Source organism: Heterodontus francisci, chromosome 4 (assembly GCF_036365525.1).
Source record: "Heterodontus francisci isolate sHetFra1 chromosome 4, sHetFra1.hap1, whole genome shotgun sequence".
Taxonomy (NCBI): domain Eukaryota; kingdom Metazoa; phylum Chordata; class Chondrichthyes; order Heterodontiformes; family Heterodontidae; genus Heterodontus; species Heterodontus francisci.
In genome coordinates, this window is record NC_090374.1 from 87,008,341 (window position 1) to 87,025,598 (window position 17,258).

General features: G+C 42.3%; 1 protein-coding gene across 2 annotated transcripts in view; it reads left to right on the forward strand.

The window, feature by feature from the left end:
- The window catches only part of man2a1 (mannosidase, alpha, class 2A, member 1), a 235,528-nt gene that overhangs the window by 139,251 nt on the left and 79,019 nt on the right, over window positions 1–17,258 (forward strand). For both annotated transcript variants that reach the window (XM_068029802.1, XM_068029801.1), the window contains exons 13-15: window positions 735–900; window positions 2,776–3,006; window positions 5,512–5,634. In XM_068029802.1, the coding sequence (XP_067885903.1) occupies window positions 735–900; window positions 2,776–3,006; window positions 5,512–5,634 (520 nt within the window). The remainder of the gene's footprint in view (window positions 1–734; window positions 901–2,775; window positions 3,007–5,511; window positions 5,635–17,258) is intronic.

A 17,258-nucleotide genomic window follows, 5' to 3' on the forward strand; every position in this document is an offset into this window, starting at 1 on the left:
CCAATTAAGTACTTTTGAATTGTAGTCACTGTTGTAATGTAGGAAGCGTGGCAAGCAATTTGCACACGGAAAACTCCCACAAACAGCAATGTGATAAAAGACCAGATATATTTTTTAAGTGATGTTGATTGAGGGATAGATATTGGACAGGCCACTGGAGATAACACCCTGATCATCTACAAAATAGTGCATTGGGATCTTTTATGTCCACCTGAGAGCAAACAGGGCCTCAGTTTAACATTTCATTTGAAAGACAGCACCTCTGCCAGTGCAGCACTCCCTTAGCACTGCATTGGGAGTGCCAGCCTAGATATTTGTGCTCAAGTCTCTGGAATGGGACTTGAACCCACAACCTTCTGACTCAAAGGTGAGAATGCCACCAACTGAGCCATGGCTGACATAACCAAAGATCACAAAGGTCATAGGGATAAAGTTATTGTCTTCAAAAAAGGATGAAGTCTCTTGTGATCTCCTTTGATGAGCTAGATTTATACTTGACACGTGTAAGATGCTTCCATTTTTAAGTTTCTATTGATGGGAAATCAAAAGTTTTTCAGAAGGGAAGGAGGAAGATTTCAGCTTTTGACATCTATATTTTGTGTTGTTTTGAATCAGACTGAATGTTCTTTGGTGCCTGTAATGTGGAACAAGCAATAACTTGTGTGTTTTATTAATATAACAACATTTGAAGTATGATAGCAATATTTCAGGGAATGAAAATGTTTATGTTTCAGGTTTCTAGTGCTATATAACCCGACAGACCAGGACCGCATCTCTGTTGTAACAGTACAGATAAATTCATACAAAGTAAGAGTGCTAACTGCTTCAGGGCAACCAGTGGAAGCTCAGATTAGTGCAGTTTGGGACAAACCTGCCACAGTATCCAAAAAAGTATTCCAGGTGGGGTGTATTTTCTTTATTACTCATCAATTTATTTGCTCTTTCTCCAGTCATTGCTTGGATTGTCAAGATATGGATCATTGGGTGCCAGGCACCCTCTGGTACCTTGCTGCGCACTTTAACAGTGAATGTTGGCAGTCTATTCAACTATAAATGTTGTTACTGGAAGATCTGAGCCAGTCAGATGGGGCTTGGGAGGAATTCTCTGTGGCTGTGTGTAAATTGTAAACATGTTCTTTTTGAATGCATTTTTGACATTGCTACAGATAGCTCCCAGAACAGTTCTTTCTGCTGGTACCCAGACATGCCCACTTCTATGCAGGTAATCATCAGGAGTAGGAACACGTCCAAACTCAAGAGAAATAAAAGAAAAAAGAAAAATTTGCATTTATATGGCACTTTTCACAACCATCGTTCATCTCAAAGCACTTGACAGCCATTGAGGCACTTTTGAAGTGTAGTCACTGTTGTAATGTAGGAAATGTAGCAGCCAAGTTGCACACAACAAACTCCCACAAACAGCAATGTGATAATGACCAGATAATCTGTTTTTGTGATGTTGATTGGGGGATAAATATTGGCCAGGACACTGGGAATAACTCGCCTGTTGTTCTTCGAAATAGTGCCTTGGATCTTTTACATCCACCCAAGCAGGCAGATAGGGCCTTGGTTTAAGCTTTGAGGCCAATTGTAGCACTGTGTTACTCTCCCAGCTGTGATCAGCAAATTCAGCACAGACCAGTAATTGAACTTGGTATCTACCTAGTCTGTGTGGCTTAGCTACTCAATGGTTAAACTCACTGTGCCATCTGCCTATTGTCACATTTTTATTATACTTCTGTGTCACCTTTTCCATTATAGATTTCTATGTCCACATTTGTCATGGAAATTGCCTATGTAAACTTGACGTATTCTAATCACACACTCCTCTGGTGCCTCAGCTTTGCATCTCCCACCTCTTCTGCCTGTACTGGAAAAGCCCATAGAAAGTCTATGGGCAAGTGCAAGTCAAACACAAGGCTGGTGCCATTTGCTGCTTGGAGCAAACTCAAGCCCAATATTTCACATAATATCTTGCAATTTGCATCGTAAAAATAAAACAATAGTGACGGGCTAAAGTTGGTCTGTTTCAGAAACATATCACTCCAGTCTAACTTTAAGTTCTAAGTTACAATACTATTCAGTTACTAACTTACTGTACTTTATTTCTGACATTTTCATCTATTGGACTTTATTTTTTTAAATTTGGCTTTTCTTTTTTTCAGTTTTACATTGATTTATAAATTGTTCCAGCATTTGTACTTTTTCCATAGATGCTTAGATTGATGCGTTAGAAGGGAAGATAGTACATTTGTTGCAGGTTTTCCCCCCATTTTGTATACTCATGAGAGTTTTATTTACTGGTGTGAAAGCCCCTTAATTCACTTCTCCCTGCCAGGCTGTACCTTTGAGATCTGCAATGCAACTTTAGAGAATGGTTCTGTTAGAAGTGATGAGAGCTACAACTTCAGACCACCCTCAAAGCTAATCCCAGCAGACCTTCAGAAACTACTGTCATCTGGGAAATACACGTCCCCAGGGATTAGTGTAGTTTTTTGGGATCCAAGAGCTCTGGATTAACTCTCATTCTGATTCAAACTCTCAGTTACCATTGTTTTCTGTGGAGTTGCTTTAAAGGCACAGGGATCCTTTTAGCGGGGCATAGTACATGGCATAGAGTGTTCTAAGAAGTAGAATATCAACCATATATAGAGCTGGAATTACCATATTTGAAGTACCCTGAGAACATTAAAATGAATAAGCATATTAGTGGGATGAGTCAAAATTGAAGGTTTGCACTTGATATATCTTCATTTTTCTTTATTCTTCCTACAGGTTTCCTTTCTGGCACAGGTATCAGCATTAGGATTGGGGCTGTACAAGTTAGTGGAAGCTCCAGATATCAAAACTGTGCTCGCTAATTACACTGTATACCCGAATGGAAGAGAGGAAATAAACACAGACAGTCCCTTCAAGATCGATGCATTGGAAAGCTCCACTGGTGACATCACTATTGAAAATTCGAATTTGAAAGCTTTGTTTTCAGGGACTAAAGGATTCTTGGAGGTAAAAAATCATAGAAATGTTTCTTTGTCTTGTATACAACTGTAACTATCACTGTAATTTATTAAACCTCCACATATGAATGAATGGATCACCTAATAACAGCTAGCTGTTACTTCTTTGCTGTCTCATATCAGATTCATATTAGCAAACAGTAGCCAAACCAAAGCATGATTGAACTCCTGACATATTTTACTCTCACCTTTTTCCTTGTTGAAAGTTATTTTTTTTATTGTGCGAAGTCACTGACGCAGTCTTCAGCATTGGCCAACCATAGCCATGTTCAACTTAGCCTCTAGTGTCTCCACCAGTCCCCTGTTTTAAAAGTTGCATTGAATGTTGTTGCTCATGATTGCTGTCTCAGTTACCTTCTTTTGTTGCGGCTTTTCACAGTGTGAAGTTTGGTTCAAATTTATCCTGATTACCAAGATGTAGAAGCTTAGTTTCTCTCGGTGCAAACAGAAGCACAGCTCAACTCCCTGTCAGATAGAGAATTGATTATTTGCATGGAATGTTCTGAGATACCACCACTAAAAGTAAACCAGTCAAGCAGTTGGTAATACCTTTCCAAACTGACCACAGAGAATAAAAGTCACTTTTGAATGAGAGCAGAGAGGTTGCCTAACCCACTACAAAAAGTCGGTCAGGCTCCAAAGTGCTGTGAGAAGGCTGAAAAGACAAGAGACAGCACAAAGGCGAGCTTTTACCCTGGGTTATTGGGCAGGATGCAAAGAATTATTCTGGTTATCAAGTAAGATAACCAATCTCAGGGCAGCATGGTTCTTTATGTTGTACAACTATGTAAATATAAGCTGTACTGATTAAACTTTGTCCCTGATCATTGTAGTTTCTGTTTCACCTTACTGTGAAATAAAGCTGCTTAATGACTGAAACCAAACCTTGGCCACCTTCCAAACCCATGACCTCAACCAACTAGAAGGACAGGGGCAGCAAATGCATGGGAACACCACCACCTGCAAGTTCCCCTCCAAGTCACACACCATCCTGACTTGGAACTATATCGCCGTTCCCTCACTGTCACTAGGTCAAAATCCTGGAACTCCCTTCCTAAAAGCACTGTGGGTGTACCCCTACCTCACATGGACTGCAGCGGTTCAAGAAGGCAGCTCACCACCATCTTCTCAAAGGCAATTAGGGATGGGCAATAAATGCTGTCCTAGCCAGTGACGCCCACATCCCATGAATGAATAAAAAAAAATGTTAACTTGGTATGCCTTCAGAGACATTAAAAAATATGTGTGAAAGACATGGCAGGCCAGTCCTTGTTAAACCCCAGATGCTGTTATCATGCAACAAGTAGATTTTGGCATCTGAGTCAACACCTATAGAAATAAGACACTCTGGCTGTTTATTGTAGTGGTGTGATTCTGTTAAATCTGAGAATTTAGCAGATCTAAATTTATAACACTTTCAGAATTTATTATTTGTTAATACATTTAAAAGCAGTTATTTATTTAGGACTGAGATGAGGAGAAATTTCTTGACTCAAAGGGTTGTGAATCTTTGGAATTCTCTACCCCAGAGGATAGCAGATGCTCAAAAAAAAAAAATCATTGAATATATTTAAGGCTGTGATAGACAGATTTTTGGTGTCTCAGGGAATCAAGGGATATGGGGAGTGGATGAGAATATGGAGTTGAAGCCCAAGATAAGCCATGATCATATTGAATGGTGGAGCAGGGTCGACGTGTCGTATAGTCTACTCATGCTGCTGTCTCATGTTCTTATGTTTATGTTTTTGAGAACATTTTAGAAACATGTCAGAGTTAGTATCTGAAATTCCAATATATCAGATACAATTTGATGGAAACAAATTAAATCAAAGTTAAAATTAAGTTTTATTCAAAAATGGAATAGTTTGTAAGATCATGTTGATTTTCACAAGTCTCTCTAGATCAAATCGACAATTTGCTCTTTGATTATTTTTCTAATGGACGTATTTCATTGCACAGTTAGAGATCGTCTGCACTTTCTCCAAATAGTCTTAAATTGATTTGGTTTATTTTATTTTAGAAATAAAGTTTACTGATTGCCCAAAGGAACAATATAACAATTATAAGAGTCAAAAAAGAACAAACCCTCTTGGTAATAGAGCAGTCTAAATCAATTTCTGCTCTTACATATGCAGAGGATAAGTAAGACCATCTAGCCTTGTAATATAGTGATGCTGCATTCGAGTAGTCACTGGTTTAATCATGAATACTCCCTTGTATGTCCACAGCACATGTATAGTGAGTTTTATTACTTTTGAAGAAGAAAACTTGACCAACAGCTCGTTCACTTATTATTGATTAATGGATAGAAATTTTGGGGCTTTATTGTAAAATTCCATGGCGGAAATGGTGACCGGCTTGCGTATTTGTCACTATTGTAGGTGGTTTCATGGAGGTGAAACTCAAAAAAGGATTTAAATGGGGAAGAATACAAAATTACATTTTGAATTATTTATGTTGATAATACATCTAAATTCCTTTCTTTTTGCATTAGAAAGTAAACACCAAGGAGGATAAAAGAGAGCATCAAATAAATATTCAATTTTGGTGGTATGGAACTACAAGCAACAGGGATAAGAGTGGTGCATACCTCTTTTTGCCTAACGGAGAAGCCAAGGTAAAAAAAAAAAGTGTTTTTTATTCAATAAAAGCAAAATATTGAAAATGCTGGAAACCTGAAACAGAAGTTGCTAGAAATGGTCAGACGGCATCTGTGAAGAGAGAAATAGAGTTAACATTTTATGTTGATGACCTTTCATCAGAACTGGAAGATGTTGGAGGTATAGTTTTTCAAGAAATACAGAGCCAGGGAAAGAACGAAAGGGAAAGATCTGTGATAGAGTGGAGAGCAGGAGTCATTAAATGCCAACAAGAATGATGGTGTAAGGCATCTTGTAAAGCAGGTGATAATGGGGCAAACGTAGAAAGAAAAGATGGGTCCAGCAGAGGTGTCAATGGTCTAATAAAAGCAAAATACTATGGATGCTGGAAATCTGAAATAAAAACAAGAAATGCTGGAACCACTCAGCAGGTCTGGCAGCATCTGTGAAAAGAGAAGCAGAGTTAACGTTTCGGGTCAGTGACCCTTCTTCGGAACTAGCAAATAGTAGAAATGTCAAAGGTTATAAGCAAGTGAGGCGGGGGTGGAGCAAGAGATAACAAAGGAGGTGTAGATTGGACAAGGCCACATAGCTGACCAAAAGGTCATGGAGCAAAGGCAAACAATATGTTAATGGTGTGTTGAAAGACAAAGCATTAGTACAGATAGGCTGTTAACGGACTGAAGATTGAACAGCAGCAAGTACAAACATGAAAAAAAACACTGGGTAAGCAAACTGAACAAACGAAGATGAAATGAAATAAACACAAAAAAAAAGATTGTAAAAAAGAGAAAAAATAGCTAAAAATAAAAGTAAAATGGGGGACCCGTCATGCTCTGAAATGATTGAACTCAATGTTCAGTCCAGCAGGCTGTAGTGTGCCTAATCGGTAAATGGGATGCTGTTCCGCGAGCTTGCGTTGATGTTCACTGGAACACTGCAGCAATCCCAGGACAGAGATGTGAGCATGAGACTCCAGGGACGTCTAATCGCTCTACACCTCCATCCCCCACCAGGATGGTTTAAGGGCTCGCTACTTCTTCCTTGAACAGAGGACCAACCAGTCCCCATCCACCACCACCCTCCTCCGCCTGGCTGAATTTGTTTTCACATTGAACAACTTCTCCTTCAACTCCATTCACTTCCTTCAAGTAAAAGGTGTTGCAATGGGTACCCGCATGGGTCCTAGTTATGCCTGTCGTTTAGTGGGATATGTCGAGCATTCTTTGTTCCAGTCCTACTCAGGCCCCCTCCTCCAACTCTTTTTCCGGTACATTGATGACTGTATCGGTGCCGTTTCCTGCTCCCGCCCCGAACTGGAAAACTTTATCAACTTTGCTTCCAATTTCCACCCTTCTCTCACCTTTACATGGTCCATCTCTGACACTTCCTTTCCCTTCCTCGACTTCTCTGTCTCCATCTCTGGGGATAGGTTGTCTACTAATATCCATTATAAGCCCACCGACTCCCACAGCTACCTCGACTACACTTCTTCACACCCTATCTCCTGTAAGGACTCCATTCCATTCTCCCAGTTTCTCCGTCTCCGACACATCTGCTCTGATGATGCTACCTTCCATGACAGTGCTTCTGATATGACCTCCTTTTTCCTCAACCGAGGATTCCCCCCCACTGTTGTTGACAGGGCCCTCAACCGTGTCCGGCCCATTTCCCGCACCTCTACCCTCACCCCTTCCCCTCCCTCCCAGAACCGTGACAGGGTTTCCCTTGTCCTCACTTTCCACCCCATCAGCCTCCATATCCAAAGGATCATCCTCCGCCATTTCCGCCACCTCCAGCGTGATGCCACTACCAAACGCATCTTCCCCTCCCTTCCCCTGTCAGCATTCCGAAGGAATCGTTCCCTCCGCGACACCCTGGTCCACTCCTCCATTACCCCCACCACCTCGTCCCCGTCCCAGGGCACCTTCCCCTGCAATCGCAGGAGGTGTAATACCTGCCCATTTACCTCCTCTCTCCTCACTATCCCAGGCCCCAAACACTCCTTTCAGGTGAAGCAGCGATTTACTTGTACTTCTTTCAATGTAGTATACTGGATTCACTGCTCACAATGTGGTCTCTTCGACATTGGGGAGACCAAACGCAGACTGGGTGACCGCTTTGCAGAACACCTCCGCTCAGTCCACAAGCAGGACCCTGAGCTTCCGGTTGCTTGCCATTTCAACACTCCCCCCTGCTCTCATGCTCACATCTCTGTCCTGGGATTGCTGCAGTATTCCAGTGAACATCAACGCAAGCTTGAGGAACAGCATCTCATTGACCGATTAGGCACACTACAGCCTGCCCGACTGAACATTGAGTTCAATCATTTCAGAGCATGACAGGCCCCCCATTTTACTTTTATTTTTAGTTATTTTTTCTCTTTTTTACATTTTTTACAATTTTTTTTTGTGTTTATTTCATTTCATCTTAGTTTGTTCAGTTTGCTTACCCAGTGTTTTTTTTCATGTTTGTACTTGCTGCTGTTCAATCTTCAGTCCGTTAACAGCCTATCTGTACTAATGCTTTGTCTTTCAACACACCATTAACATATCGTTTGCCTTTGCTCCATGACCTTTTGGTCAGCTATGTGGCCTTGTCCAATCTACACCTTTGTTATCTCTTGCCCCACCCCCGCCTCACTTGCTTATAACCTTTGACATTTCTACTATTTGCTAGTTCCGAAGAAGGGTCACTGACCCGAAACGTTAACTCTGCTTCTCTTTTCACAGATGCTGCCAGACCTGCTGAGGTGTCAATGGTTACAGATTGTCTGAGAAAATGAAAAGAACATCCTTCCTCAGATAAGGAGACCAAAACTGCACACAGTATTCCAGGTGTGGCCTCACCAAGGCCTTGTATAATTGCAGCAAGATATCCCTGCTCCTGTACTCCTATCCTCTCACTATGAAGGCCAGCATACCATTTGCCTTCTTTACCACCTGTTGGACCTGCATGCTTACCTTCAGCGACTGGTGTACGAGAACACCCAGGTCTCGCTGCCTATTCCCCTCTCAGTTTATAGCTGTTCAGACAATAATCTGCTTCCTGTTTTTGCTGCCAAAGTGGATAACCTTACATTTATCCATATTGTACTGCATCTGCCATGCATTAGCCCACTCACTCAACTTGTCAAAATCACCCTGAAGCCTCTCTGTATCCTCTCACAACTCACCCTCCCACCCAGTTTTGTCATCTGCAAATTTGGAGATATTACATTTAGCTCCCTCATCTAAATCATTAATATATATTGTGAATAGCTGGGGTCCTAGCACCGATCCCTGCGGTGCCCCACTAGTCACTGCCTGCCATTCGGAAAAAGACCCATTTATCCCTACTGTTTGTTTCCTGTCCGCCAGCCTATTTTCTATCCATCGCAATACACTACCCCCAATCCCTTGCGCTTTAATTTTACACGCTAATCTCTTATGTGGGACTTTGTCGAAAGCCTTCTGAAAGTCCAAATAAACCACATCCATTGGCTGCCCTTCATCAGCTCTACTAGTTACATCCTCGAAGAATTCTAGTAGATTTGTCAAGCATGATTTCCCTTTCGTAAATCCATGCTGACTCTGCCCGATTCTACCACTGTTCTCCAAATGCTCTGCTATAAAATCTTTGATCATGGACTCTAGAATTTTCCCCACTACCGACGTCAGGCTGACTGGTCTATAATTCCCTACTTTCTCTCTACCTCCCTTTTTAAATAGTGGGGTTACATTAGCTACCCTCCAATCTGTAGGAACTGTTCCAGAGTCTATAGAATCTAGGAAGATGACCACCATTGCATCCACTATTTCTCGGGCCACTTCCTTAAGTACTCTGGGATGCATACCATCAGGCCTGGGGATTTATTGGCCTTCAATCCCATCAATTTCCCCAACACCATTTCTCTACAAATACTGATTTCCTTCAGTTCCTCCCTCTCACTAAGCCCTGTGTTCCCCAACATTTCTGGTGTGATATTTGTGTCCTCCTTTGTGAAGACAGAGCCAAAGTATGCATTTAGTTGGTCAGCCATTTCTTTGTTCCCCATAATAAATACCCCTGTTTCTGACTGTAAGGGACCGACATATGTCTTCACCAATTTTTTTCTCTTCACGTACCTATAGAAACTTTTACAGTCAGTTTTTATGTTCGCCGCAAGCTTGCTCTCGTACTCTATTTTCCCCTTCTTAATCAATCCCTTGGTCCACCTTTGCTGAATTCTAAACTGCTCCCAATCCTCAGGTCTGTTGTTTTTTCTGGCAAATTTATATGCTTCTTCCTTGGATCTATTGCTGTCTCTAATTTCCCTTGTAAGCCATGGTTTGGCTACCTTTCCCGTTTTACTTTTTTTTTTCCAAAATATACTTTATTCATAAAAATCTGTAAAAATTACATTGCCAAACAGTTTCAAACAGCACCAAAAATACAAACATTGCAAGGGAGTTCAGTTTCCTTCAATACTATCATGAGTTTCTTCACAACCCTTCCATTTCACAATTGTCATGCCAATTACAGTTTTACATTTACAGCAAATGAAAATATTAACGATACAGTTCGAGGGGTTTCCCATGGATCCAGCCCCTCAGTTCAGCTTGGTGGGGGGACCTTACACTGTGGTCTCCCGTTTTACTTTTGCGCCAGACAGGGATAAACAATTGTTGCAGTTCATCCATGCGCTCTTTAAATGTTTGCCATTGCCTATCCACCGTCATCCCTTTAAGTAACGTTTCCCAATCCGTCATAGCCAACTCGCGCCTCATATCTTCGTAGTTTCCTTTACGAAGATTTAGGACCCTAGTCTCAGAATCAACTACCTCACTCTCCATCTTGATGAAGAATTCTATCATATTCTGGTCGCTCATCCCCAAGGGGTCTCTCACCACTAGATTGTCAATTATTCCCCTCTCATTACACAATACCCAGTCTAGGATGGCCTGTTCTCTCATTGGTTCCTCAACGTATTGATCCAGAAAACCATCCTGTGTACACTCCAAGAATTCCTCCTCCATGGTATTGTGACTAATTTGATTTGCCCAATTTATATGCAGATTAAAGTCATCCATAAGTACAGATGTTCCTTTATTGCATGTGTCTCTAATTTCCTGTTTAATGCCCTTCCCAACATCACCACTACAGTTTGGGGGTCTACATACAATCCCCACTAATGTTTTTTTGCCCCTTAGTATTTCTCAGCTTTACCCATACAGATTCCACATCGTCAGAGCTAATATCTTTCCTCACTATTGCGTTAATTTCCTCTTTAGCCAGCAATGCAACTCCAACCGCCTTTTGCTTTTTGTCTGTCCTTCCTAAATACTGAATACCCCTGGATGTTCAATTCCCATCCCTGGTTACCTTGCAGCCATGTCTCCGTAATCTTGACTATATCATACCCGTTTACATCTACTTGTGCGATTAATTCATCCACTTTATTGCGAATGCTCCACGCGTTAAGGCACAAAGCCTTAAGGCTTGTCATTTTAACGTTACTTGTCCCCTTCCCACTATTTTTCACTGTGGCCCTGTTTGATTCTGGCCCTTGATTTCTCTGCCTATCACTTTTCTTATTTCCCTTAGTGTCTTTTGTTCTTGTCTTTGATCCCCCCTCCTCTGACTCCTTGCAAAGGTTCCCATCCCCCTACCATTTTAGTTTAAACCCTCCCCACCACTCTAGCAAATACTCCCCCTAGGACATCAGTCCCGGTCCTGCCCAGATGTAACCCATCCAGTTTGTACTGGTCCCACCTCCCCCAGAACCGGTCCAAATGTCCCAGGAATCTAAAACCCTCCTCCTCACACCGTTTCTTCAGCCACGTATTCATCCGATATATCCTGCTATTTCAACTTTGACTAGCACTGGTAGAAATCCTGAGATCGCTACATTTGAGGTCCTACTTTTCAACTTACTTTCTCGCTCCCTGTATTTGGGATACAACATATCTCATCCTTTTTCTTCAAGAATTATAAATTATTTGGCCAAATTTTCTTTTTTTTTGTAAAAGACCTCTACAGAGAGAAGTCCTTTATTTTTTGTTTTTTTTCCGTGTGTGTGTGTGTGTGTGTGTGTGTGTGTGTGTGTGTGTGTGTGTGTGTGTGTGTGTGTGTGTTTTGGGTATTTAAAAAGGGAAACTTGCGTATTTCAATCTGTGTGTTAATGCTTTGCCTTGTTACTGGATAAGTCTTGTTTTATAATAAACTGACAATTTTGTTTATTAAAGAAACCTGGTTGGTGTATTTTATTCTGAAATAAAGAGTATGGTTGACTGTATAGGTAACTGGGTAAACATTTAAATATATGTTGTGACCTGCAGAGATGTGGAACTAGAGAAAGACAGTGCACTCCTATCACCTCGGTCATGACAATCATTTTCCTCCGCAAACTTCAGCGTTCGAATTTTGTTCAAGGCTTAGCAGCCTTTCACTGTATCAGTGTACTGAGAGCAGATGTTTTCTCTTTTTCACTTCTGAGGCTGCCGCTGCTAGTCTTTGTCTTCCAGTCTTCTGAAAGACTGTTGAATTTAGCCAGAATCAAAAGTCAATAGTCATTTACCTTTGGCAAAATGCAGAGTCCACTGGTCTGTCCACAGCAGAACTACCTGGGCCTTCTTTGTTTCCAGGAGCTCCAAATTTCAACTTAGGTTTGCACCTTCAGAGACCCTAGCTCCCTGTTTACGATCTGAGAGCCTGGGAGAGTGAAACCTATTATTCTTCAGGTGTTACAACCGTGCATTCTGCTTTCAAAAGGGTCTTTGATCTGGGTTCCTCGTTCACATGGTTACCAGGGTCCCTGTCCCTCTCTAGATAGAGTTAGTATGAGATCACGTATCTCTTCCGAATCCTTCTTACACTACATTAAAAATTACAGTTTTTAAAAACATAGTCATGCTACAAGGTCCAGTGTTCATAACATTATATCTAGTTTTGTTTCTTTTCTTTTTCAAATGTTAATTTGCACTGAACAGTGGACAAAAATGTTAAATACTTAACTGTCTCAAGCTTACAACAACGACTGTATTAGGCAGTTTAAAAAAATGGACCTCCTTAGTAGCCCATTCCCACCTTTAGCACTTATAATGTTGGAATCTTTTCACAAGCACTCTGTGCTTGCACATATGCAATATTAACACTACCTGCCTCCATTGGAACCCTGTATCAACCTCTGCTCACTCATGGTATGCTCTGCACACCTTGTCAGCCCTCTCTTTCCACTGCACAACCTCCAATAACAGACTAGCCAGTACTCTGCCCTCAAGCAGTTCTTAGATTCATTTCCTCTCCACAGCATTCTCCAAACTTGATATTGATTCATTTGCACTCCAAGCTGTATCTACAACTCAATTCATCCAATCACTGGACCTCTGATTTTAAGTTTGGACTTTTTAAAATTCTTTCATGGGATGTGGGTGTCACTGGCAAGACCAGCATTTGTTGCCCATCCCTAATTGCCATTGACAACTGAGTGGCTAGCTAGGCCATTTCAGAGGGCAGTTAAGAGTCAAAGACATTGCTGTGGGTCTGGAGTCACAAGCAGGACAGACCAGGTAAAGACGGCAGATTTCCTTCCCTAAAGGACATTAGTGAACCAGATGAGTTTTTATGACAATCGATGATAGTTTCATAGCACCATTACTGAGACTAGCTTTCAATTCCAAATTTTTTATTGATTAATTGAATTTAACAATTGAATTTAAATTCCACCAGCTGCCATGGTGGGATTTGAACCTGTGTCCCCTGGGCATTAGCCTGGATCTCTTGATTAATAGTCCAGTGACATTACCATTACGCCACTGTTTCCCCAGATTGCCTCATAATATCTTTATCCTGTCCTCTGTTTATAACTCGGATGTGTGTCTCCTAATCTTTGTTATCCTTATGTAATCTGAATTCCCTCTGTCCATTTGCGTGTACATTTTAGCTGCCGGTTTGGACCCAAACCCATTACTTCTATCCATCCCTTTTGTTGCATTTGACCCTCTTATGTCCTTATCTTCTGGCTCCTTCCTTTTGTGTCACCTGGTCATGCCACTGTCCTCTCTTGAGCATTTAGTCCTCACAATTCCTACCCCAACAATTACTGCTATTCTAACTTCCTATGATAAGCCCACATTCTTTCAGTATTCTTCAAAATGTACATTGAGGCACATGCAGCAGCCCCAACCACTCTTTTGTCCTCTTTTGTCAACCTTTCCACCCAGGGCGCCTTATTGGGACTAATTTGCCTGCTTTCCATCTTACTCATCCTACCTGCCATTATGCGCAGTGGTTAGCACCGCAGCCTCACAGCTCCAGTGACCCGGGTTCGATTCTGGGTACTGCCTGTGCGGAGTTTGCAAGTTCTCCCTGTGACCGTGTGGGTTTTCGCCGGGTGCTCCAGTTTCCTCCCACAGCCAAAGACTTGCAGGTTGATAGGTAAATTGGCCATTATAAATTGCCCCTAGTATGGGTAGGTGGTAGGGGAATTGAGGGAAGGTAGGGATGTGAGAGGGTAATGGGATTAATGTAGGATTAGTATAAATGGGTGGTTGACGGTCGGCACAGACTCGGTGGGCTGAAGGGCCTGTTTCAGTGCTGTATCTCTAAATAAAAATAAATAAATAAATATCCTGGGATTCTGCCAGCAAAAGAACAATTCTTTTCTCTGCATTTCCTTCCAGAATGTCCATTCACTCTGAAAACAAGGCTTTTGCCATCCATGATTTATTGTAGGTAATTACGTTGATAGCATGATTCTGACATTTTATTCCTTATTGAAACCTTCATGCTTGGTTATACTTTCCACCACCTGCGCCACTCAAACTACCGCAGTGCCGATTGGGCCCTTATCACTAAATCATAACAAGATTTCTCCCTCGCTCCTCTGCAATTTTCTCCTCCTTTTGAGTAGCTCACCTTGCCTCTGTACTTAAATGGTCTTAATCACAGGGAAGACCTCTCCTACCATTTTTCTGTATCTACACATCCCTGCAACTCCTTCCAACCTTACTTCCTTTGGATCTTACCCCCAAGTCACTTACAGCTTTCAGATTCCGAATTACTTAACATTAGGCCTACTACTCGCTGCAATACTTCTGCAGTTATTGATTGGCTCAGCCACTCTTTCACCTTCACCTTGGTTGTCCTTGTCCAAGGTGACAACCTGTCTCCCATCCTCCTTGTTCCTGCTGGTATGGCCCCCATCTTCAGTCCAAGTCCAAGGGTGCCATCTGTGCACATCTGGTTTCGCCCATTAATCACCAGATCTGGCTGCACCACATCAAGTGTAGAGTCATAGAGTTATACAGCACAGAAACCGGCCCTTTGGCCCATTGTGTCTGTGCCGGCCAGACAGCACCCAACTATTCTAATTCCATATTCCTGCACTTGGCCCGTAGTCCCGTATGCTACGGCTTTTCAAGTGGTTATCTAAATACTTCTTAAATGTTGTGAGGGTTCCTGCCTCCAGCACCTCTTCAGGCAGTGCGTTCCAGATTCTAACCACCCTCTGGGTGAAAAAATATTTCCTCAAATCTCCCCTAAACCTCCTGCCCCTTACCCTAAATCTATGCCCCCGGTTCTTGACCCCTCCGCGAAGGGAAAAAGTTTCCTCCTATCGAACCTATCAATGCCCCTCATAATCTTGTATACCTCAATCATGTCCCCCCTCAGCCTTCTCTGCTCCAAGGAAAACAACCCTAGCCTATCCAGTCTCTCATCATAGCTGAAATGCTCCAGTCCAGGCAACATCCTGGTGAATCACCTCTGCAACCTCTCCAGTGCAATCACATCCTTCCTATAGTGTGGTGACCAGAACTGTACACAGTACTCCAGCTGTGGCCTAACTAGCGTTTTATATAGCCCCATCAGAACTCAGAAATAGGAAGGGTGCGGTAACAATGTTGGGGCTGTACTACAGGCCTCCCAACAGCGAGCGTGAGATAGAGGTACAAATATGTAAACAGATTATGGAAAGATGTAGGAGCAACAGGGTGGTGGTGATAGGAGATTTTAATTTTCCCAACATTGACTGGGATTCACTTAGTGTTAGAGGTCTAGATGGAGCAGAATTTGTAAGGAGCATCCAGGAGGGTTTTCTAGAGCAGTATGTAAATAGTCCAACTCGGGAAGGGGCCATACTGGACCTGGTGTTGGGGAATGAGCCCGGCCAGGTGTTTGAAGTTTCAGTAGGGGACTACTTTGGGAATAGTGATCACAATTCCGTAAGCTTTAAAATACTCATGGACAAAGACGAGAGTGGTCCTAAAGGAAGAGTGCTAAATTGGGGGAAGGCCAACTATACCAAAATCCGGCAGGAGCTGGGGAATGCAGATTGGGAGCAGCTGTTTGAAGGTAAATCCACATGTGATATGTGGGAGGCTTTTAAAGAGAGGTTGATTAGCGTGCAGGAGAGACATGTTCCTGTGAAAATGAGGGATAGAAATGGCAAGATTAGGGAACCATGGATGACAGGTGAAATTGTGAGACTAGCTGAGAGGAAAAAGGAAGCATACATAAGGTCTAGGCGGCTGATGAAAGACGAAGCTTTGAAAGAATATCGGGAATGTAGGACCAATCTGAAACGAGGAATTAAGAGGGCTAAAAGGGGTCATGAAATATCTTTAGCAAACAGGGTTAAAGAAAATCCCAAAGCCTTTTATTCATATATAAGGAGAAAGAGGGTAACTAGAGAAAAGATTGGCCCACTAAAGGACAAAAGAGGAATGTTATGCTTGGAGTCAGAGAAAATGGGTGAGATTCTAAACGAGTACTTTGCATCGGTATTCACCGAGGAGAGGGACATGACGGATGTTGAGGTTAGGAACAGATGTTTGATTACTCTAGGTCAAGTCGGCATAAGGAGGGAGGAAGTGTTGGGTATTCTAAAGGGCATTAAGGTGGACAAGTCCCCAGGTCCGGATGGGATCTATCCCAGGTTACTGAGGGAAGCGAGAGAGGAAATAGCTGGGGCCTTAACAGATATCTTTGCAACATCCTTAAACACGGGTGAGGTCCCGGAGGACTGGAGAATTGCTAATGTTGTCCCCTTGTTTAAGAAGGGTAGCAGGGATAATCCAGGTAATTATAGACCGGTGAGCCTGACGTCAGTGGTAGGGAAGCTGCTGGAGAAGATACTGAGGGATAGGATCTATTCCCATTTGGAAGAAAATGGGCTTATCAGTGATAGGCAACATGGTTTTGTGCAGGGAAGGTCATGTCTTACCAACTTAATAGAATTCTTTGAGGAAGTGACAAAGTTGATTGATGAGGGAAGGGCTGTCGATGTCATATACATGGACTTCAGTATGGCGTTTGATAAGGTTCCCCGTGGCAGGCTGATGGAGAAAGTGAAGGCGCATGGGGTCCAAGGTGTACTCGCTAGATGGATAAAGAACTGGCTGGGCAACAGGAGACAGAGAATAGCAGTAGAAGGGAGTTTCTCAAAATGGAGACGTGTGATCAGTGGTGTTCCACAGGGATCCGTGCTGGGACCACTGTTGTTTGTGATATACATTAATGATTTGGAGGAAAGTATAGGTGGACTGATTAGCAAGTTTGCAGACGACACTAAGATTGGTGGAGTAGCAGATAGTGAAGGGGACTGTCAGAGAATACAGCAGAATATAGATAGATTGGAGAGTTGGGCAGAGAAATGGCAGATGGAGTTCAATCAGGGCAA